We start from the raw sequence: 22,523 nt of genomic DNA, 5'->3' as shown, positions 1-22,523 counted from the left end.
GGTTGTTGGAAGTCTTGGATTAGGTGTCAAAGCTTTGATTTTTGTCCAGAGTTGACTTCATCAGGGTTCGAAAGTTTGTGGCGGTTTGAGTGGAGGCTCTGATTCTCCTAGCGGCTTGCTCCATGATTTCTGGTAATGCCAGTGGGATACAGAATTCCCAGTTAGTCACGGTTCCCCATCCTTCCTATTGCCCCCCACCCCCCGTGCCAAATTAGCTAGCATGTAATGCTGTCCTGGTATATTCTTCTCCGAGAACTACCTCTCTCTACGTGTCTCTAATAAAAGTGTGAATTAAATAAGGGATATGAGAACCCCGTGTTTTAAGAAAATAAAAGGGGGAGAGTATGTTTCTATATGGAAAAGAGGAATATTATTTTGTGCTCCGTGTGTGGATTGACTGCATGCGTATAACTCACTTGCGGTTACTCGTGTGGTTTTTCTCCTCGGGAGAGTGGAGAAAGGAAGATTTTTGCCCAGTCTAGCTGAGCCAGTGTCCCCTGGAACCTGCTAGGAAGCGAGCCCACAGGTAGGGGCTGGGGGTGGGTCAAATGAGCTCCTCCGGGAAGATCATCATTGTGACATTAATCGCCAAAGAGCCTCTTGGTAACTCCCTCCCTCCCCTGCCAACCTGTCCTCCACCCTTTGTCTCAGAGTCCCTCCGGGTGACCCAATTTCACTTCCTAGGAATTCATTCTATGGCAGAAATCACGTCAGCCAGGCTCACGAAAGTGAGGCAGGTCGCAGAGGTGGGAAAAGCCACTTTGAGGTCAGGGCTGCCGCTCAGGCAGAAGGGTGACCGCTCCGCTTTGCTGAGCACCTACTGTATGCTTTAAAAAAACATAAGCTCATCCCATCCCCCCAGAGGCTCGGTGAGATAGGCACCATGACTTCTACCTTATAGAAGGGAAAACCAGGACCGTTTCATCACTGGCGGAGGTGAGCTGTGAACCCAGCTAGGGAATTGTATGTCCATGGTGAAGCACACTTGTTTGCTCACTTCCGTCTGTTGCTAGCTTCCATCTGTGCTCACTTCCAATCAGTTGCATCTGGTGTAGACAGTTCTGTGAAGGCCCCTATTCACGTCCTCTTTCCTGCCTTGCCTCAAGTGCGTGCTACACAACTTGCTTTTGGTCCTAGGCCTCTCGAGTGCCATGAACTCCTGCTGCATCTTGTGTGGACCCCCACAAGGGAGTCTGAAGCCCCGCTGAAAACCCTTGACCAGTGAAGGTGGAGAGCTGATGGGCAGATGGGCCTGGGAGGCGTTCTGTAGACTTCTCAGGAGGTCCTGGTGAAATGGCCCCTTCCCTTCCCCCCATGGCCCTCAGCCAAGACACATAATACACATAACATGTAACATTGGCCTTTTCTTCTTCTTGTCTTGTTTTCTCTGCTCCCCGGGGTCGCCCTTTGATGAAAGGACCTGCACGCAAAGCCTCACCCCAGCTTCTGCTTTCAGGAGACCCCACGCAAAGGCAAGCACCATAGATTTCTTAGATCAGGAAGCATTCTGGAGATGGATGTTGGGATTCTGATTGGTGAATGTGGGAGGGGTAGGTATGTAATTACAAGGTGGAGTTTTACACAGACTGCCAGACCAGACATGCCCACAAGGGGGTTGTCTGTCTTCTTCAAGACAATCGTTATGCCAAGTGTCTAGCTTCACACTGATGGGAGAAGTTCCTACACTTTGGGGCTAGCTTACAAGCTACCCAGGGGGAAACCGTCCCATGAGCACACTGTTGTGCTAAGTTTTCGGTGCGACAAGACCCCTCCATGTGACAAGACCCCAATCGTGTCCATTGAGGCTGCTATAACAGAACGTCACAGACTGAGAGGCTTAAACAACAGACATGGGTTTCTCATGGTTCCGGAGACCGGAAAGGACCCGCTTCCTGCCTTCTTGCTGGGTCCTCCCTTCGTGGAGAGAGGGAGGGAGGTTGAGTCACTTAGTGTCTTTTTCTCCTTTTATAAGGGTATTAATCCCATCATGACGTAATCTAATCCTAATTGCCTCTAAAGGCTGCCGTCCTAATACCATCACACTGGAGATTCGGATTATACCTTTTCCGAGGACACATTCTGTCCCTAGAAGTCTCTGGTCCCTCAGGTTAGCCAGTGAGAGATGCTTCTCCTACTTACTAGAAATTGAATCCCTCGGGGGCGCCTGGGTGACTCAGTCGGTTGAGCACCCAACTCTTGATCTCGGCGCACATCATGACCTCACCGTTCATGAGATGGAGCCTTTCATCGGGCTCTGCGCTGACGGTGTGGAGCCTGCTTGGGATTCTCTCTCTCTCTCTCTCTTGCTGCCCCTCCCCTGCATATTCTCTCTGTCTCTCTCTCAAATAAATTAAAAAAAAAAAACCACACAACAAATCGACTCCCTCATTTGTGAGATCTTCCCCAACACCATTAATAACAGTCATGCTAATAAAGAGAATAATACCCTTGTTCTTTCCTTCCCCTGTAGAGATGGTCCTGTGCCCAGGACAGCAAGCCCCGTAGTTCTATTTCATAATCTCCATTTTAGAGATGAAGACATGAAAACCCAGGATGTGTAGCAGCTGGCCTCAGGTCACACAGCTGAGTCCCAACGTGAGTCAGGTTGGATGTCAGAGGAGCTCTGTATCCCACACCTCACCCAGTCCACTGAATGAATGAATAGCTCCCCTTTAAAGTATTTTTTAATGTTTATTTTTGAGAGAGAGAGAGAGAGAGAGCGCGCGCGCGCGCATGCATGAGTGGGGGAGGGGCAGAAAGAGAGGGAGACACAGGATCCGAAGCAGGCTCCAGGCTCTGAGCTGACAGGGCTTAAACCCACGGACCACGAGATCGTGACCTGAGCCGAAGTCAGACACTTAACCGCCTGAGCCACCCAGGCACCCCTACCCTTTTTTGACATTACCCCAGAGACTGTCAACCTTGGCACTATAACGTTTTCGGTCAGGTCCTTCTGTGTTGTGGCAGGAGCCGTTCTGTGCGTTGTGGGGTGTTGAACAGCATTCCTGAACTCTACCCAGTGGATGCCAGTAGCACCTCCCCCTCCCCCCACTGTGACAGCCAAAATTATCCCCACTCATTGTTAAATACCCCCTGGGGTGCGAGATCGCCCCTGCTGAGAACCCCACTGTTGGAGGTATCACGTTCGGTTTTGATTAAAGCTAGGATTCCGTTGCCCTCATTTGGAAATCACTAGATTAGATGATTTTTTAATTTCCTACTTCAGGTCCCAAGGGGCTTACACGCTTCCCCGAAACTACACACAGAACTCTGTGTGCGTGGGTGCACGTGCCATGCTCACGTCTTGCCAGGGAGGTAATTCATATTTTCGTGGTATTTTTAAGGTGGCCTGAGAACCACCTTCTGCAGTCCCTTTCCAGTCTGATGACTGGGCCTTTGGGGTTTTCAGCCCCTCTTTCTCTTTGCTTCTGCCCCCTACCCCAGTGTCCCTGCTCCATTGTCCAAAAAAACAAAAAGGCATCTTGGTTCATCCTTTCTCCATTCCTCCTGGGGAAGAAGCTGTCACCTTGCCTCTGGGGGCTGGGGAGAGTGGCAGTGAAGGGAGGAGGAAAGAATTTCTAGAGAATCACTGAGCTGTGGAGTAAGAGATTATTGCCTAGCTGTTGCCATGGGGATCTATAAATCAGCCTTGCTGCTTAGAACCCAGAGCCGTCTGGCACACCAGCTCCCTGCCTGCTTCCCCAGGGGCAGCCTCGTTTCCTTGCGCCACCCCCCCCCCCCACCCTCCCCGGGGTCCTCAGCCCCGGAAAGGCCAACCCTTCACAGGGTCTCTTTTCCTCTCTCATCTCCTGTGCTTCGGCCTGTCTTCTCCCTATTGTCTTGCCAGACCTGCCCCTTCCTTCTTGGCTTGGGGCTCATTTCTCCCCCTGGGAGGCAGGGTAGTGATTAAATATAGAGACGCTGAAGCTCGACGGCCTGATGTCAAAGTCCAGTTCTGTCATTTCCCAGCTGTGCGACCTTGGGCAAACTACTTACCTTCCCTGACCCTCAGTTCCCTGATTGCAAAAGGGGGAGACTGAGTCTCTGCCTCCCAGGGTCCTGGTCATGACTCCGGGACGTTACACGTGTGAAGCTTCTAGCACAGTGTATCTATAACTAGTACTCCAGAATATAACCAGTTCTCCGTAAATATTAGCTCTTCTCGTCGCTGTGAGTAGTTTCTCATTTCCATTTCTTATCAGCCATTGTCCAGGCAGCTGGATCCTTCTATCCATTCACTGCAAAGTTTGTGAGAGCTGAGGTTGGTAGATAGTGTTAAATGTGATTGAACAATTCATTCTTCCATTGGCTAAATGTTTGTTCATTATCTAGTCTTTGTTCGGAGGTGAAGGCATGGTTTCTGTCTGAATAGAGTTCATACCCTGGTGAGAGAGAGACGGGGGCGGCGGTGGGGGGGGGAGATCCCAAATTACTGAAGTGATAACAATGGCCACGTCCAATGCTGTGATCCAGGGGGTTAGAGGAGGAGCTGAATTTGGTCTTTGTAGTCAGGGCAGGCTGCCTGGAAGAGGAAGAGCCTGAGCCAGATCTTAAGGAGGCAAAGATGTTAGCCAGATAAAGCCTTTCCAGGAAGAGGGGACAGTAGGAATAAAGGCACAGAAAAGAAGCACGAGGACAGTGCACCTGTGTGCTTGGGGCCACCCCCCCACCCCCCACGCCGCCAAAAAAAAAAAAAAAAAAAAGACAACCCTGTTTGATTTGGAGCATTTGCCAATATCCATGGTGTAAATATTGTCACCACAGCCAGTTTCAAGCTCCCAGTGCGACATCACGGAGTGTGAATATGAGAAGAGATGTGCACAGTTGGTTCTCAAGGGTCCGTAGGAGTGGGCTATGCCACGCCACCGGCTTTGGGGACTCGAGCAGGGGGTCAGTAATTAATTCAGTACTGCTGCAGATATTACTCCCTTAGCTGCGCTGGATTCTAACTCAGGTCTGCTTTGGCCGCTGATTTGTGGCTCTTCTCTGAGTCCCAAAGCATCAGCCTTGAGTATTCCTTAACTCCCTGAGAACAGTCCCCACACACTTCCGTCACACCTACTATGTGCCAGGCGCTGAGCTAGCTCCGGGGGGTACAGAGATCATAATGCCAAAGAGCCAGGATGCACGGATGATACCAACCACGATGCACTTTCTGCCGCAATGACTGCCCAGGCTGGCAGGTGTAGACACCCCTTTGCCTCTCGGCAAGCACAGAGGGTCCCTCCCACCCACTCCTGGGCTCCGTCGTTGGGGGAAATCTGACTCTGAAAGTCTGACCTCAGGCCTGGGCATTCCGAGTTTTGGAAGCCCAGGTAACTGGCTAGAGGTTGGGTGCTAACTTGGGTCACAGAAGAGAATTTGGTCCTGGAATTGCCACCCCCCCCCCCCCAGTTTAGGACACCCCCAAGTGTGGTCCCCACCAAGATGGACCTTCTCTCTCGCTTCTGGCCGACTGTTCGTTCTCCGTAATTATTTAGCACATGACTCCAGAAGACCCCCGAAATCATTTTGTTACACCACATTCCATTCTATAACGACTGTTCGTTTCAATCAGCCGTCAGAGGCCTGAGGTAGAGACGCTCGGCCCTGCTCGGATACATCACCACCTTTGTTTGAAATTGGATTTAAGGCAGCCGGGGCGTGGGGGGTGGAGTGGGGGGATAAATATTTTATCATTTCTTCCTCCCCGATGTTCTGCCGGTTCTCATTTCCATGTTTCTCCCCCTGCACGGCAGCAGATTGCCGACTATAAATTTGAAAGGAAATAGTAAACGTGCGAACATGATAAATAAACATGTTGCTTTTGCGGGGACGGATATTATCATCCAGATTTATGGCTCTCCTCGCCTGCCCGTTTTATTGCATTTGGGGAAAAGCCGAGCGAGGTTTCCGTGTTCCATTGATCAACTATCTGCCCTTCGCCCTCGTCACCCCCCACCCCCCCTGAGTCACTGAAATATCAACCTGGACCGGGGACACAATTTCTCTCCCAGGAAGTGAATGCATCTTGACAGGTGTTTTCTTTGGGGACAGATATTTATAGCTGCAACCACGACTGCACCGCTGGGCACTATTGTCTACACCTGCCCCTTCCTCAGTTCTCAAAAATTGAACATATTTTTGTTCTGGTGGGGAAAAGTGGCAAATCAATGATTTAAATCTCCGTTCCTCTGTTTCTCTCTTTGTGCCTCTTTCTCTGCCTCTCCCTAGTCTCCCCCTCTCCGTCTTCCACCTTCTGGATGGTCTCTGGATCATTCCCAGGTTCAAATCCCAGCGTTGTCCCCGATTTTTGTGTCACCCTAGCAAATGACTGACCTTCTCTGAGCCTCTCGCCCTCGGGGCCGCGCCTTTTCTCTCGTGTTCCTCGTCACAATTTACAGGGAGAAATTCGGGAGTTATTTCTATGCCTGTCTCCACCTTCCCTCCCCGGTCTCACCCAACTTGCTTGGGGACGAGGGGCTACGTCAGCTTGCCTTCTTTTCTCCCTCCCGCACCTGCTCCTCCGCCCCATGTTCTCAGTCTGTCACCGACCTCCACCCGGGACCTGCCCCGGCAGAACCCTGGTGGTCCCTTTGCCTTCTTGGCTGCTGCCTCTCCCCACTTCCAGTCTGTCACCAAGTCCTGCGGATTCCTCCGTGTGCTTCTCTCTGCACCCCTCCCCAGCCCTCCACCTCTATTTTTGAGTATCCCCAAAGTGACAGGCATTGAGCCGGTCTGGACCACAGTCCCCTCTCAAGAGGATCGCTCCAGCGGGGTCTTTGCCCCGCCCCCCTCTCCCGGCTTGCCGCGCCCCACCCCCACCCCGTACTTACTGTAACAGCTAAGGGACACCCCGTGGAACCCAGGCCTGCAGTTCTGTTGCTAAGGAAACCACTTCCTTGGTTACCGGCCTGGGTAGCACGTTGCCTCACTGTGTCTGCCTCCAGCAGCGTGGCCCCCTCTCTCCCCGGGAAGATGAGGAGGTGGCAGGAGAGGACAGCAGGGGTGGGGGGTGGTGAGCAAGAGACAGGCAGAGAGACAGAGATGGAGAGGTGGAGAGATGCTTGCCCAGAGCAGAAATCAAGAAAGCGCTCCGGACGAAATGGAGGCGAGGGGAGGCGAGGGGAGGCGAGGGGAGGCGAGGGGAGGCGAGGGGAGGCGAGGGGAGGGGAGGGGAGGGGAGGGGCGGTGAGGGCAAGACAAAAGAAGTTTAATGAGCAGCTGGAGGAAATACAAGCACAAAGAGCGCCGGAGGGCACGTAAAGACAAATAGCCAGAAAGAAATCGATGCGAGAGCGAAGGGGTCTGGGCCTCCCCGTGGGCCCTGCCCCCCAGCATCCCCTCGGCCTCCCCATCCTTCTCCCCCTCCCACATTGTGCCCCAGAAAAAGTTTGCAGCCACCTCCTGGGTTACTGGAAAATTCGGGAAATCCCAGCCGTCAGCAGATGCCGGGTGCTGCCTGGTCTCTAGAGGTGACAGCAGGATGAGCCACGGGTCCTGGCTTCCGGGCTGGGCATGCCCCCTGCGCTGGGCATCCACTGGAACCCCCAGCTTTCCTTCCTCCGATGTGCTGGTGCCGTCACTCTGGATGTGCAGAGGGACTTTTTGGGGAAGGCCCTGACTGGCCAGTTTCTGCCATCACCTCTGTGGGACGTGGGCCAGTTCTGGCTAGTGACTGGGCATCAGCACGCAACGCCCCAGTCCACCGGGGTTGAGAATCCCCTCCTGGGGTCAGTCACAAGCCACCTAGGGACTTTACTTCTTTGCCCCCGCCCCATCCCCCTCCTTAAAAGCTTTCCGATTGGGGCGCCTGGGTGGCGCAGTCGGTTAAGCGTCCGACTTCAGCCAGGTCACGGTCTCGCGGTCCGTGAGTTCGAGCCCCGTGTCGGGCTCTGGGCTGATGGCTCAGAGCCTGGAGCCTGTTTCCGATTCTGTGTCTCCCTCTCTCTCTGCCCCTCCCCCGTTCATGCTCTGTCTCTCTCTGTCCCAAAAATAAATAAACGTTGAAAAAAAAAAAAAAAAAGCTTTCCGATTACTTACAAGTATCTGCTCGGTACTTGGTAAAATGTGAACTGCGGGGACCAGGATTTTTGTCTTTTTGTCCCTTTTTAAGCCTCTAGAAGCTAGAGGAGTGCCTGGCCCACAGTAGATGCCCAGTAAGATATCTGTTGAAGAAACGAGGGAATGAATGAATGTTGCTTTGGTTCCTTCTGGGTCTGACCTACAGATTTGATTCAAGAGGACTGCTGAAGTGTGATACAAATGGGCAGAAATTGGCCAGAGAGGAGGTTGCCTAACTGGCCATCTTGCCCCGGCCTAAAGGGGTGGGAAACCCCCTTGCCCCCTGCCCTGCAGTGATCTGTGGTGGGAGAATATGGCAGAGAGTCTGTGAGATCTGAGGAGGAGAGATCAGGAAAGCGTGGGGCTGCAGGTTCCATGGCTTCCCTCCCTTCTGGCCAGGGAGGAACAGATCATAGAAAGGGGAGAGGAGATTGGCATAGGGCTTCACGGCTCAGCTTGGGACCAGAGTCAAGGCTCTGTCTGAGGTCAGATGAGGGCCCAGACAGCGTTCAAGGTCAGGGCCCAGAGTGACCAAGCAAAAGCCCCATCCAGGACTAGGTCTGGGGCTCAGTCTGTGGCCACAGTCAAAGCAGTGGGCAGATTCAGGCTCAGTCTGGAAATACCATCAGGATCCATTTTGGAGGCGGGCCAGGGTTTAGCCTGTGACCCAGGTGGAGTGCTGTCGGTGACTTGGGTCAAGACTCCGTGGACACTTATACCTCTCTCTCTCTCTCTCTCACACACACACACACACACACACACACCCATTTGTGAAATCGCCTTCCACAACACTCCATGACATGGTAGAATACTCAACAAAACTCGCTTTTTAATGATGGTGTTGACCTGAGGAATCTTCGGACTGAGGCTTGTGGCCTGAGTGGCCACCAGCAGAGCTGGCCCAGGTCTTGGACCAAGAGTCACCCCAGAGAGCGCTGATCTCTAAGTGGGAGGGGAGGCCACGCCCTCGACTGCTTCTCAAAAGACTAGAAATTAGCCTGGGTGGGGGGTGGGGGAAGAAACATGGTATAAAATACATTCAGGGCCCCCTGGCTGGGCCCTGCGGTGGCCCGAATCCCACAGCTGAGGGAATCAGGGAAGAGAAACACAGGCTCAATCCCTAAGCCCTTCTCTTCGAGTGGCCAAGTGCCAAGGGGCAGAACGTATTAGTTCTATTCCTCTTAAAAAAATATATCTCTTTACACGCTCCTTCTCCCTAGTCTCTTGGGTATTTGGGAACGAGCATTTTTACCTGCCCCCCGAGCCTTCGAAGGGGCCGAGTGGGGGGCTGCTCCAGACAGAATAGCAAAGATCTGTGACCTATGGCTTTTGCATCTACGTGGTAGGGAATGAGACAGGTGCACGGATATGGGCTGGATGTGAAGCCACTGGTATCCGAGGCGGGGGAAAGATGGGTGCTGAATTGATGCTTTCAAAGACAGATAATTAGCAACCCAGGTCCTTGAGAATCCTTTGGTTTGAGGTCTTAACCACCAAGGGGGCAGTGCTTGTATGGAAATGAAGAACCATTCCCATTCTGAGGGAGGCCAGCCCCACTGGACTATGACCAAGGGGAGGTCAATGGTCTGAGAAGGTAGTAGGGTCATGGTCCCACCTGATTTGGAGCACTTTGCTCTCTCATCTGGATAGCAAAGGACCCACTGGTAGGGGTCAGAGGGCAGTGTAGGATCAATGTGTTGGGCGCCACAACAGAGAGCTGTGTTACTCAAGATTCTGCACGTGGCCATCCTGGTGGGGTGACTATTGGTGCCTGAGAACCCCTAGAAGGGAGATCAAAGATCCCAAGGTCACCTTCTGGCTACAGCAGGGGAAGAAAAGGGCAGAATTCCGGCCCTAGAGGTGGCCAACCAACCCGATGGCTTCTCAGGAGCACTGTGGCGAGGTGGGCTCATGACAACAGCGGCCCCACGCGGTGGTGCCCGTTAACGTCCTGTGAGCATCATGGCCTCCGCACCCCACCCGGGCTGTCTGAGACCCTTCTTCAAACAGAAGTGGCCCGGATAAGTGTTGGTGCCTGTGATTCCGGGGGTGGAGGGGAGGAGGTGGGGGGAGGCCGTGAATGTTCAGCCCAGAAGGGAAGAGAGTCTGGGGCCACTTTCTCCTGCTACAGTCCCTTCCACCCTGGCATCGAGGTCCTTGACATCTGCAGTGGGACACCCATGTCCTGGGGCCACCGTGAGCCCTCCCTCCCACAGGTGGGGCCCAGAGTGGCGGGGGGGGGGGCAGGGGCAGAGGAGACAGAAAAGGGTCCACGTGGCTAGAACGTCTCCAAACCAGGGGCCCCCTGCGCCTCCAAGGGTGGGGAGCGCCCAGTCTCTTCCCTCGAGCCTCCTTGGTCATGCAGCAAAGTCACTGAAGGCCGACAGCGGCCAAGGGGATTGTCCCCAAGCCAGAGAGAGAGGACAGATGGGTTGGGGTGGGGGTGGGGGGCGTCCCCAGGAGTCTCGAGACCCCTGCTCGGGCGGGACTCCCGGCCCCTTCCCCGCCTGATGAATCATCTGGGGTAGTAGTCGTCAGGAACGCCGGTGAGGTTCCTCCCCTTCAGGGCCGCGTCCACCATCTTGATGTAGGCAGAGATGACCTTCTGCATGTCGGCCGTGTAGGGGTCGTACTCGAGCTTCCGGAGCCCCGAGCGCTTGAAGTTGCCGTCCTTCTGGCTCTCCACGCACAGCAGCCGGTCCTCCCTGACGGCCACGCCCAGCAGGCTGACCATGCGGCCCAGCTGGACGAACAGGTCCCGCTTCAGGTCCTCGAAGTGCACCACCAGCACCTTCTTGCCGAACTTGAGCCAGTCCAGCGTGTGAGTGGCCCACCACGGGGCGTAGTTCCTCACAAACTCCGGCCACTCTGGAGAGAGGAGGCAGGGCCGGGTCAGAGGGAGGAGGGGCTCTGGGGGCAAGGGTCAGGTGGCAGCGGACGCAGTGACTGACAGCGACACCCTTACCCAGTCCTTCGGATCCCCAAACTGGCCCGATTCCTGCCCCCTCCCTGCCACCGCTTCCACCTGGAAGGTCCTTCACCTGGTCTTTGGGGATAACACCACCACTCGTTTGGTGCTCACTGTAGGCCCGGCACAGACTTATCCATAAATACGTGTATTTACTGTACCTTCTATATGCATTTGTATTCACGTACAATAAGCGTATGAATGGCTACTCACTCACTTATTCCTCACGATTCTGTGTGACAGGTACGCTCGTTTTCATTAAACAGGGAAAAAAAAAAAAAAGAGGCACAGAGAGGTTAAGTCAGGTGCTCTTGGACACAGAGCTAATCATTGGTAGAGCCAAGATGGGACACCAGTCTGGCTTCAAAGTCTAGGCTTTTCACCATCAAGTTACCCTGTGTAGTAGCAATTCTCCTCTTTGGTAACGGTTATCTACTCCCAGGTCCTACGATAGTAGGACCTTTGTATACGCAAGCGGATTAAAGCCGAGGAGGTTTTGAGCATGGGGCCCCAGGCCCAGGAAGTGCTCAAGTGATGTTGACTCAATACTATTCCTGTCATTATCCTGAGATGAGATCTTGTCTTCCCCGGCTCTCCTGGCTCCGGGCTCCGCAGCCCCCTTTGAACTCCCCGCGTATGTGGTCTCTGATGGACTGGGCTGGGGGTAGAGTTGAAATCAGAGGCTCTATACCGTCATCTTTGCCTTCGTGTTGTTTCTCTTTTTATCATCATACACTGTGTCTTGTTTTGGGGTGTATTACCTTGCCATGGGAAAATGGCAGGGTGGATTGTCACCAGCATCGGGAAGGTGTTTGGGGATGGTCTGACTCGAAAGGCAGGCTACAGGAGAATGTGAGTGAAGGCTTGGGGAAACCCTAGAGAGGACCTCAAAGAGACACCAGCCAGCCCTGGAGCTGCTGAAACTGACAGAACAAGAATCTGGGTAACTGTGGAAGGAGATCACGGAGGATGCTGGGAAGGCAGAAAGGGATTCCAAACCCCCACTAGGACAATCAGAGGGGGCAGGTGCCCCCAAACGCTGAAGCCAGACCCTCTGCTGCTCACAGAAGCACCACCGCCCTGCCCCCTCCAGAGGGATTTATTTATTGAACGACGGTCTGGTGAGTTTTGCACGCTGGGTTGGGGGAGCCCAACTCGTTCTTAATAACTAAATCCTCAACCTTTGCTGGGTGATGGGTGCCCATGATCTCACTTAATCCTCAAAACTACCCTGCAAGGAAAGGGCTACTGTTCACTTGTATCACCAGTGAGGAAACTGAGGCTCAGAGAGGGTAAGTGACTGGCCCGAGGTCACACAGCCCCAGGCAGCACCCTCCAGACCAGGCCTGTCTGATCCCAGGTCCTAATCCTTCCCAGGCACCAGGAGCCTCACCCCCACTGCCTTACACCCAGCAGGGGCTCGATAAATGCTTGTTGAACTAAATTGAAATTCCCAACCGCCAAACTGTGATGTGATGAAGGGCTCCTCTTTCTCTGCAGAACACATCAAGACCTTTGGAGAGGCTCCGGCTCTCCCAGTGTCCCCCCCTGGAACACCACCGCTGCTTGGGAAATCTATATCTTGGTGACAAGGATAGATTTTATCCTGACGATAAATTATTTACAATGTATCTGGCTAATTGGGCCCACACTGTTGTAATGGGTTAAGACCAGATGTATGAGTGATTAAAAGAACATATAGTATGTGCATAGTTTTGTTTTTGTTTTTTTTTTTTTCTTTTTAAGAATCTCTCCACTCCTGAGTCACCTCACGGCGTCCCGGATGGTTCAGGACACCTGCTGCTCTGATGGCAGAGGCCCAGGTGGACGGAGATGGTACTCAGTCACCTAGTAACACGCAGATCGGATTTCCAGGCTTGGCCGCTTCTGACCATCTCAAATATTTGCTGGAGGGGGTGCTGCACGGTGGTCGTCGAGGAGAAGGAAGGACCCGCCTGCACGGTGGTCAGAGTCCTGCAAACGGGGCTCCTGGCCTTCAATGCAGGCGGGCGGAGACAGCATGGCATCCTTGCTGACTGGAGATCACCGGGGGATGGGACCGTATGTTGCCTGAGCACCTACTATGTGTCGGCCACCTCCCCTTTTCCCAAGAAGCCTGGAGAGTGAGACTTGGGCCCATTTTACACACAGGAAAAAGGAGGCTCAGAGACACGAAGCCAGTCGCTCGAGGCCACACAGTAATCACCCAAGACAGGATTTGAACCCTGACTGAGCCTGGCTCCTGCCCTCCTAGGAAACCCTTCGGGATCAGCTCCTAGTTTACCACGGCTCACTTCACCTTCGGCTGTTGTTCTACGACTCGGGGTCTGTTCACGGACAACTTGGGAGTCAGACTGACAGCATTCGCAACCCCTTTCCTCCCTAGAGTAGCTGAGGGGCTCGGTCGGTCTCCCGGTGGCTCAGTTTACCCATCGGCAGAACAACTGCGCGAAGACCTCCGTCCTGGGCATGCTGGGCGGAGGGAATGGAGTAAGCGCGGCAAAAACCCTGGCACCCGGCCTGGGATCCAGCAGGTGCTCCGTAAGTGCTGGCTACGGTCACGATCATCCTTGACGCTGGTGCCCTGGAGTCACTGAGGTGCCCCAGGTGCCCCACCTGTCGCATCAGAGCTTCCGGGCAACACCCGAGCTGCCTCAGCAACAGCTGTGTGCCTACCCCAAAGATTGCCATCCTGGCTGTTCCTAACCCACTTCATCAGAAAGAAGGATAAAAGGTGAAGACAGAAGCCCCGATTAGCACAGGATTCCCGGTAACTGATCGCTGCCTTCAAAGCGGGTAATAAAGTCAAGCTGAGCCACGGACCGTTGGTCACCAGTGCTGGTTCCACCGGAACGGTCCCACACGTGAGCCTGGCAGGGCCCCTCTTTGCTCCCTCTTGTCGAGAAGAACAGGGGCCTGATTAATAGCTTAACTGCACTTAATTCCCCACGGAATCATCAAACACAGTCTGTTTCATTAGATCAGGACGATTCACCTTGTGTAATCATATCACATAAAACTTTGCTTTGGACCCACTCCAGGGAGACTGTAAAATTAACGTTATGGAACCCAAAATGGGGGTGGGGGGCGGGGAGGGTTGCAAGGGCCTTGACCCAGCTCTAAAGGGGAAGGGGGCAGAGGCAGGGTGGGACAGATGTGCTCAGCAGCTAGGGGGGGCTCTGCTCTTAGGGAGGTGACCGTCACCTGCTAGGGGAGGGCATTCTAAGCCAGGCGTTCTCAAACTTGCAAGTGCCTAGGAAGCTTCCCAGAGAATCTTGTTAAAATGCAGATTCCCATTCAGGGACCCTGGCAGGGGGTGGGGGAGGGCTGAGATGTGCTTTTTGAGAAAAGCTTTTTAGAAGCTTCCAGGTGATGGACACCACTGATCCACAGGCCACACTCTGAGCCACAAGGGTTTATGAAGGCAGTGGTTCTCACGTTGGGGCATCGATGTGTATCAAACATCTGGAGGGATGGGTAAGACCCAGATTTGCCAGGCGCCCGCCCGGAATGTGACTCCGCAGGTCTGCGGTGGGGGCCGCAGAATGTTTTTCTAACCAGTTCCCAAGTGATACTGATGTTGCTGATGCAGGGACCCTTAAAGCAAGGGTCTCAAACAAGTGCCTCCAAGGGCCAGGCGTTAAAGCAGAGAGAGAAATGGTTCTTTGGGGGAAGGCTCTCAGAGCACTTAAGACCGGGGTCAGGCCTGCCTGGGAGGTGATGAGGTGGAGAAGCCCCCCTCCCCCATCCTGGACTCAGGTTGGGACCCCAGGCCCCCAACAGGAGATACATTTGCTGGAATCTCTTCTCTCCCATCCCCTGCAGCCTCATGGTTGAGCCTGTCCTGACACCTCCCTTATCTTTGGTTTTCAAGCTCCCAGCTGCCTTGATCAGGAAAGAGGCAAGGGGCTCCTGGGAACTGTCTGAATCTGAGACCAGGCGCTAAACCAGGAAAGCAGCAGTGAACTCATCAGGAGGTCAGAGACCCCTCAAGGTAAGAGAGCCTGGTAGCTAACGCCTGGGGTTGAACCCCAGCTCTGCCAAACCCTGGGGCCTTAGCCCAGTGAGGTGAATAAGCCTTCCTGGGATGGTTTCCTCGCCTGTGCAATGGAATGCCACCTTGACCACAAAAGCCTTTCTTCCCTCTTCCTGGAATTAGAAGGGTTAAATGCCATGAAGCATGCAAAGTGCCTGGCCCCATGAGAGCCTCCCGAGTGAGTCCCCTCCCTTGTCCCTGGGGACATCGGGATACCTGGGAGCCAGAGAGTTGGATTCTACTCCTGCCCTAAGGACCTTGGCAGGTCCCTGCCTCTCTCTGGGCCTCGGTTTCCCCATTAATAAATAGACAATCAGTGGTTCTCAGTCCTGCCTGTATCCTGGATGCTTTAAAAAATACCGATGCCTGGGATCCACCACAGCAACGGTCCGGGTGCAGTCTGGGCACTGGGACTTCCCCACACTCCTCCAGGGATGTTGACGTGCAGTAGGGGCTGGGGACCCCTGGGCTTGGTCAGCCCCAGGTCCTTTCCAGCTGGACCAGCCAAGTCTGTGCTCAGGACAGGCCCTCTGCCCTGGGCGCCTGCAGACTTCTCAGCCTGGCCCTGAGTGGTGTTCATTTTCGATTGTTCTGTAAGTAAATCAGAGGACCTTTTGGGGAACAAGGGCACAAATGTCACCGCCTACGCTTCTACCCTCTGCGGGGGGGGGGGGGGGGGGGGGTGTGGTGAGGCAAGGGAAGGCGCAGAGGACCCCCTTGACTGAACTGGGAAGCCAGGGCACGGTTGGCCAGACAGGCACGAGAGTCTTAATGAACGAGGTCACTGCTGCGGGTGTAACTATTGGATTGCTCAGTGCATACCATCCCGTCAAGTTCCGGTCCTCTCTGCGGAGGGGCCAGGGCTGGAGAGCAGTTGTGGGGAGTCGGGGGGGGGGGGACGTGGAAAGCACCCCTCAGTGTTGAGGCTGGAGCAGGCTGGGTAAGGTGGAGAGAGCTCACATTTACAGAGCACCTACTGGCCTGCGACGCCCACCGTTCATCGACGTTTTGCCCCATCCGTTACCACTGTGGTGGTGAAGGGCCGGGGCTCAGGAGCAAGACTTTCTGGGGTCAAACCCCAGCTCTCCTGCGTCCTGGAGAAGCCTCTTCACCTCCCTGAGCTTAGCTTGTCCCAGCTGTAAAAGCAGGGTTAAACGAATGGGGTTTCAAGACTCTCGTTACCGCGATGGCGGTATTCTGAGAGCCAGAGGGATTAAAGATACCCAAGAGGACAGAGCTTGGGTCTGATGGTAAAGCTCTCTCCATTATCGTGGGCCACCTCCCTGTGAGACATTCATCCACACAGCTGCCATCTAAGTACCAGAGGTGAATGTCAAAGGCAGATCATATTAAGATTCACTGCTGGGGGGGGTCAACGCGGTCACCTCCCAGCTGTGTGACCGGGCACAGGTCACTTAACCTCTCGGAGCCTCACAACCCAGAGTTGTTAGGGGTGGTTCACCGCAGTGCTGCTCTGCGAGTCCTTAGGAGCTCATAAGTGACCTCATGGCCACCAGCCACCGACCCGGGGCTGAATTCAGGTCTCCTGACACCCAGGGGAAAGGGCTCCTGAAACGGTTTCAATCCATCCCATATCAATCATGTGAGGGTTTCTATCTCCATCACGAGTCACATTTACAGAGTGGTTTTAAAGGGTTAAATTCTTAGAGCTTCACGATGATTACCCCCATTTTATAGATGGGACAAACTTAAGTCCAGGGGAGGGAAGTGGCGGAGATGGGCATTGAACCCAGGGAGTTGCTCCTGGGCCCAAGCCGAGGCCCTTGCCCGCTGCCCTAGGGCATCACACTGGCTCTCAGCAGGGGACGCTGGGGGCGGGGGGGGGGGCCTGCCTGGATCCCTCGCGGCAGACAGCACCGTCCGCTCACCCCAACCTGCCGCACCCACCCTCCCCCCCCCCCCCCGTACCTTTGCCCTTCCAGTGGGCATGTGCAGCGAAGCCGATGTGGCCGCCGTACTTGCGATTGAACTCTGCCATGAGCGCCTTGTAGGGGTTACGGATGAGCAGGATGGCGGCATCGAAGGCCTCGATCTCCTTCTGGCCGCTCTCGTGCGTCTTGATGCAGATGGTCCTGCCGCTGCGCCAGTGGTCCCGCTCACCTTTGAACCCTTCCCACGGGCAGGGGAAGGGGGTACAGGGCCGTGAGCAGGGGAGGCGAGGAGTCCCGCCACACCCTGCCCACCCAGGCCGCCTCTGTTATCCTCCCACATTCATTCACGCTCCCATTCCTTTCCTCCTCTATTTACTGAGCACCTACTACGTGCCAGGCATTGTGCTGGGAGGTGGGGATAGACTGCAAAAAGACCCATGCGTCTCGCTGTCGTTGGGAGCCAGATTCTGTAAACCGTGACCGAAATAAACGTAAGGAACCACAGCGCTGCCGAAGAGGCATGGGATGCTCGCTGAGGCACAAGAGGCACCTGACGGTGACACACTGGGGGAGCCCTCTTTGGGTGGACTCCCCATCCCCAGGCATGGCCGGTGCGTCACTTTGGCAGCTGGGATGAGGACAGAAGCGGGTCTCCATCAAAGCCCCCAGGTGCCCCACATGCTTGTTTACTCTCGTATGCTCCTCCATCACTGCGAGAGGGACGTGCACTAGCAGGCTGTTGGTCCCAGATGGTGAGAGACTCAGGGAACAGACACGGATATAACCCACGGTCTGGAGCTGCGCAGCCCAGCCCGCCTAGCCAAGATCGCGGACCTAGTCAGGCGGCATCCGGCAAAGTTTCCTGGAGGAAGAGGTGCTTAGGCTGACATGTGAAAGCCAAGGAGGAATCTACTAGCCCGAGAGAGGAAGGGAAAGGTGGGGGGAACAGCAGATGCAAAGGTCCGGGGGTGGGTCGGAAGGAAGGTGCCACATGAGTGACTGCTGAGAGCAGAAAGAGGGGAGTGTAAAGCCAGATAGGACGGTAGGGGTTGTGACCAAGAGCTCAGCACGAGACCACAAACATTAGGCAGCCCTTAAAAGGATTTAAGCAAAAGAGAAAGGGACACGATCAGATTTTCATTTCAAAAAATGGGGATGGGGCGCCTGGGTGGCTCAGCTGATTAAGCCTCTGACTCTTGATTTCAGCTCGGGTCACGATCTCGAAGTCTGCGAGTCTGACAGAGATGGGCGCCTCAAGGTACGGAGCCTGCTCGAGAGTCTCTCTCCCTCTTGCTACCCCTCCCCTGCTTTCTCTTAAAATAAACTTGGGGGGGAAAAAAGCTGGGGAAATGGGAGAGATTTTATAGATGAGGGAACAGGCAGAGAGAGAGATCAACGAACGTGCTTTGACTATACAGGCAGCGAGAGGCAGGGTCAAAATTCAAACCCAACTCATCCAGGCTCCTGAGACCGAGTTCTCCAAGTCACTTAGATGGCATCTTGCAAGCCGCGTAGAAATGGTATCGTACCGGCACCTTCCGGATAGCGGCTGCGTTTCCAACTCAATGTTATTTCTTTGGCCTCCGTGTCCTCATCCATAAAATGGCACCATGCACCTTCCCTTTCACAGGGCTGCTGTGAGAAACCACTGAGGCACACAGTTGTCCGTGTTTCGATAAACAGCAGCTCAAAGAGAACAAGTCTAGGGGCGAAGTCACGGACTGAGGAGACACCCTGCATCCTCAAACCTCAGAGTTCATTTTTTTCTCTCCTGGCCCACGCACGAAGGTTTGAGGCTCTGCCTTTGGCTTTTAAGGTGGATTAAGATGAGGCCGGCATGGGACCTACTTCTGTTCCTGGAGATCAGGCTTCAGAAAGGTCTGGCACACACACACACCCCCCCCCCCGGGGTCACAAGGTAACAACGCCAGGAATGGAATGTCATGTCCTGAGCCAAATTCTGTCCTGGGACTTGCCCAGTGAAGCTGTAGGAATTAGTCCAGCCTTGCACATGGGCGCTGGCCCGTGCCCACAAGGAAACATGAACCCACAGCCTTTGAGGCCCACGGGCAGCACAGTGTCATGGGCCACTGAGGAATGGGGTCTGGGAGCTCGAGCGCGAGCCCGGGACACAGAGGATTTCACGGTGGGCAGTCACACATGGCATCGGTAAAGCCCCTCATGATGCGGACGAGGGGCTACCCAACTATGATTTCATTCTCTCTCTGCCAAAATCCATGTCACCACCGGCACAGCAACAGAAACACAGACGCAGGGGTTGCACAAGAGCGCATACAGGTTCTCAGAGAAGAAAAACTACAACGTGGCAGAGGGGTGAGACTAGTTTCAATCAGCCCCCGGGGGTTGCTGGGACCCTCGATCACATTTCTCTTTGCTACGGGATGGAGTCAACCTCGCACAATATTTGTCAAGATACAAAAAAACTAAACACCAGAGAAGACCTGCTTTGGTCTCAGGTTGCCTGAGAAGTTAGGTTGCAGGGTACCCTGGAAAAGTAGGGAGGTGGAGAAAATTCCACTTAGCACAGTGCCTCCCAGAGAGGGGGGTTCTGCGTCTAGGGAGGCGCCTTTGAGAAGCCACATGGGATCCGCATGCCTGAGGACCTAGCTCAGCTGTCCACCAGGGAGGGACCTGTAGGTAAAGACAGCAATCACGCGTGCAAGCCTGGGGCCAGAGCGGAATTGTGGAACTCTACCACCAGGGGGCACCCTCTGGCGCCCTGTGGGACACAGGACCCAGCAACTCCACTGCATCAGTGTGAAATACTATTAGAGTTGCGGGTACATTTTGCAGTGAGGGAAACAGGCACAGAGAAGGGCAGAGACTCCACCCACATTCCTGCAGGCCCCGGAGTTTACTGGGGCAGGAAAGACCTACTCCTGGCTCTGGACACGGACACCCTGGAGGCTGGCAGTCCTCCAGGGATAACGGGGTTTATTTTGAGGCACTTCTCAGAAAACTGGTCCTGTGTCAGCAGGGCCAAGAGGCTGCCTCCCCAATGCCCTGCCCCACCTGTGGGCCCCCAGGGGCAGAGAAGGGCCCTGCCCAATCTGGGCAGTCACCCAGCCCCTCCCACCTCTGGGTTCTGACAGGCCACAGAGCAGGAGCCTGCACTTGGGGCTGTGGGGTCCCTGAGATAGGAAGGGGGATGGAAGCGGGGGGCGGAGAAGAAGGGGAGAGAGAAACAGACATCAAAATAAGGAGACAAAGATCAGAGAGAGACTAAGACCAAGCAAGAGACGGACACAGAGAAAATCATGGTTTGCAAATGGCCAACCTCCCTGGGTAAGAGGAAGAGAAGGCAGAACTCAAGGGGTATAGACATGTGGATTCTGGGCGGGGAGAATCCATCTACCAGTCAGTCATTCTCTCCCTCCATCCCTCTTCTATTCAACAGTCCCTCGCGGGGGCAGACTGTTACCAGGATGAAGGAAGACGAGGTTGCCGAGAAAGTGAAGGACAGAGAAAATTCCAGGCAGCCCATCAGAAATGGGAGGGCCCTGGGGGTTCCCCCCCCAACACGAGTTTGTTCCAGAGGAGGAAATCGAAGGTTCAAGGGGCAGGGGACAGACCCCCAGTTATCCAGCTAGTTAGAGGCAGGGAGGAAGGAGGAAACTCCAAAAGTTGCCAACCAACAAAAGTCCGTGGAGGCTCCGCTCATCATACAGAAACCACCCGCTCTGGGCCCATCCCTTCTAATCAATGGCCTCTTAAATGTCCCTTCCACTGTGCCCTTCTCCCCACCACTGTCTCTGCAGCCGAAACGTCCCATCCAAACTCTGGCCAGAGAGGTATTTCACACATGTGCATCTTAGCACAGACCACCCTGCCTCGAACCCCTCTTCACCCCACTCCCTGCACGAGCCTGTGGCCCCAGGATAATGTGCACTGTCCTCAGAGGGCTTGCACGGGCTTTGCCTGTCCGGTCCCGGCTGCCCTTCCTGCACCCCCCCCGGCCCTCCCCCTTTCCAGCACCACCAGACTATTTGATTCACCAATCACACCGTCTCCTCTTCCGGCTGTTCCTCACATGTCCGCCCACCCCCGTGGCTTCTGCCCGGGACTCCCTCCTCTCCTTTCGGGTGAGTCCTGTCCACCTTCTGCACATACAACCCCCACCCAAGACTGAATCACAAACTCTGTAAGCACGCATCCCAGAGCCGGGCCCATAATGATCAGCATTAGTAACAGTGACATGACATTTACAACAATAAGGGCCCCACTACAAGGAAGGAGAGCCCTGCATACAAGGGAGAAAAGCAGGAAGACGTCGAAGTCGGCCAGAGACGCTGCAAAGGGGGATGTGACCCGCAGCTTGGGGAGGTTTCCAGGCAGAAGAGCTGGGAGGGGGGTGGGGCCCGAGGTCCCAGGGAGAGGAAACCCACGTGCAAATGGCTGGTGTGTTTTCCACCTGCGAACTCATCATACCTGGGGTCTGATGTGTGAAAGGGGCAGCAGACTGGCCCCCCAGTGGGGGCAAATCCACTCCCCCCCCCCCACTCCAGGACCCTCCAGCTCTGAGAAGTTCCTTATGCTGTGGTGGTGGCAGAGACGTGGGGTTAGCAGAACCGACTGATGCTATGGGGGGGTCCTCTATGCACCTGCCCCCCACTGCCAGCCCCCAACTCCCAGGGCCAACTCACTGTTCCCTGCAAGGGCTCAGGACACAGGAAGCATTTTGAAGCCCCTCACGAAAGGGGAGCTGTTCAAAAAGCTTCAGCTGCTCCTCTCGGAGGGACCTAAGGAAACGTGCACACGGTGTGAGCCTGAGGAATGGCCAGGGAGGGTGTATGTTCTCCCTCTCTCTCTTTTCCTTTTTAAAATTTTAATACACACCTCGCCCCCCTAATTACCAACTCTTGATATTCCCCCAAGATTCGAGTGTAAAATACACAGTATTTTTTTAAGTTTACTTATTTTGAGAAAGAGAGAACGAGAGAACAAACGGGAGGGGTGGGGGGGGGGACAGAGGATGTGAAGTGTGGTCTATGCTGACAGCAGACAGACCGAGGTGGGGCTTGAACTCATGAACCGACCTGAGCCGAAGTTGGATGCTTAACTGACTGAGCCACCCAGGTGCCCCTAAAATACACAGTATTTTTTGAATGCCGTGGGTCCAGAGGTGAGAATACTGGGCTCCCGGTCTAGGAGCCAGGGGCCTCACTCGGTGCCCGAATCACCTGGAGAGGTTTTAAAAAACTGACACCCTGTTCCCCTCGTAGGATCCTGATGGAAATGGTCTCAGGTGCAGCCTGGGCATCAAGACTTGAAAAGCTCCCCGGGTGATTCTCATGTGTCGTCAGAGGCCAAGCCCTTTCCTCTGCCTAATAGTTGACTGTCCCAGTTACACGTCGCTTAAAAAATAATGTATACTGGGGTGCCTGGGTGGCGCAGTCAGTTAAGCGTCCGACTTCAGCCAGGTCACGATCTCGCGGTCTGTGAGTTCGAGCCCCACGTCAGGCTCTGGGCTGATGGCTCAGAGCCTGGAGCCTGTTTCCGATTCTGTGTCTCCCTCTCTCTCTGCCCCTCCCCCGTTCATGCTCTGTCTCTCTCTGTCCCAAAA

The 22,523-nt window shown here is 54.6% G+C and overlaps 1 protein-coding gene across 9 annotated transcripts in view; it reads right to left on the bottom strand.

Moving 5' to 3' along the window:
* Window positions 1-8,852: 8,852 nt before the first annotated feature.
* WSCD2 (WSC domain sialate O sulfotransferase 2) overlaps window positions 8,853-22,523 on the bottom strand; it is a 117,353-nt gene continuing 103,682 nt past the window's right edge. For all 9 annotated transcript variants that reach the window (XM_086681877.1, XM_086681872.1, XM_086681869.1 and 6 more), the window contains 2 exons: window positions 16,977-17,177; window positions 8,853-10,911 (listed from right to left, as the gene is read on the bottom strand). In XM_086681877.1, coding sequence (XP_086538003.1) covers window positions 10,559-10,911; window positions 16,977-17,177 — 554 coding nt within the window. In that variant the 3' untranslated portion in view covers window positions 8,853-10,558. The remainder of the gene's footprint in view (window positions 10,912-16,976; window positions 17,178-22,523) is intronic.

This window comes from Puma concolor, chromosome D3 (genome assembly GCF_028749965.1).
Source record: "Puma concolor isolate L17-30 chromosome D3, mPumCon1.1.hap2, whole genome shotgun sequence".
NCBI classification, from domain to species: domain Eukaryota; kingdom Metazoa; phylum Chordata; class Mammalia; order Carnivora; family Felidae; genus Puma; species Puma concolor.
The sequence above is the reverse complement of the archived record's forward strand: the minus strand, read 5'-3'. Positions and strand labels throughout refer to the sequence as shown.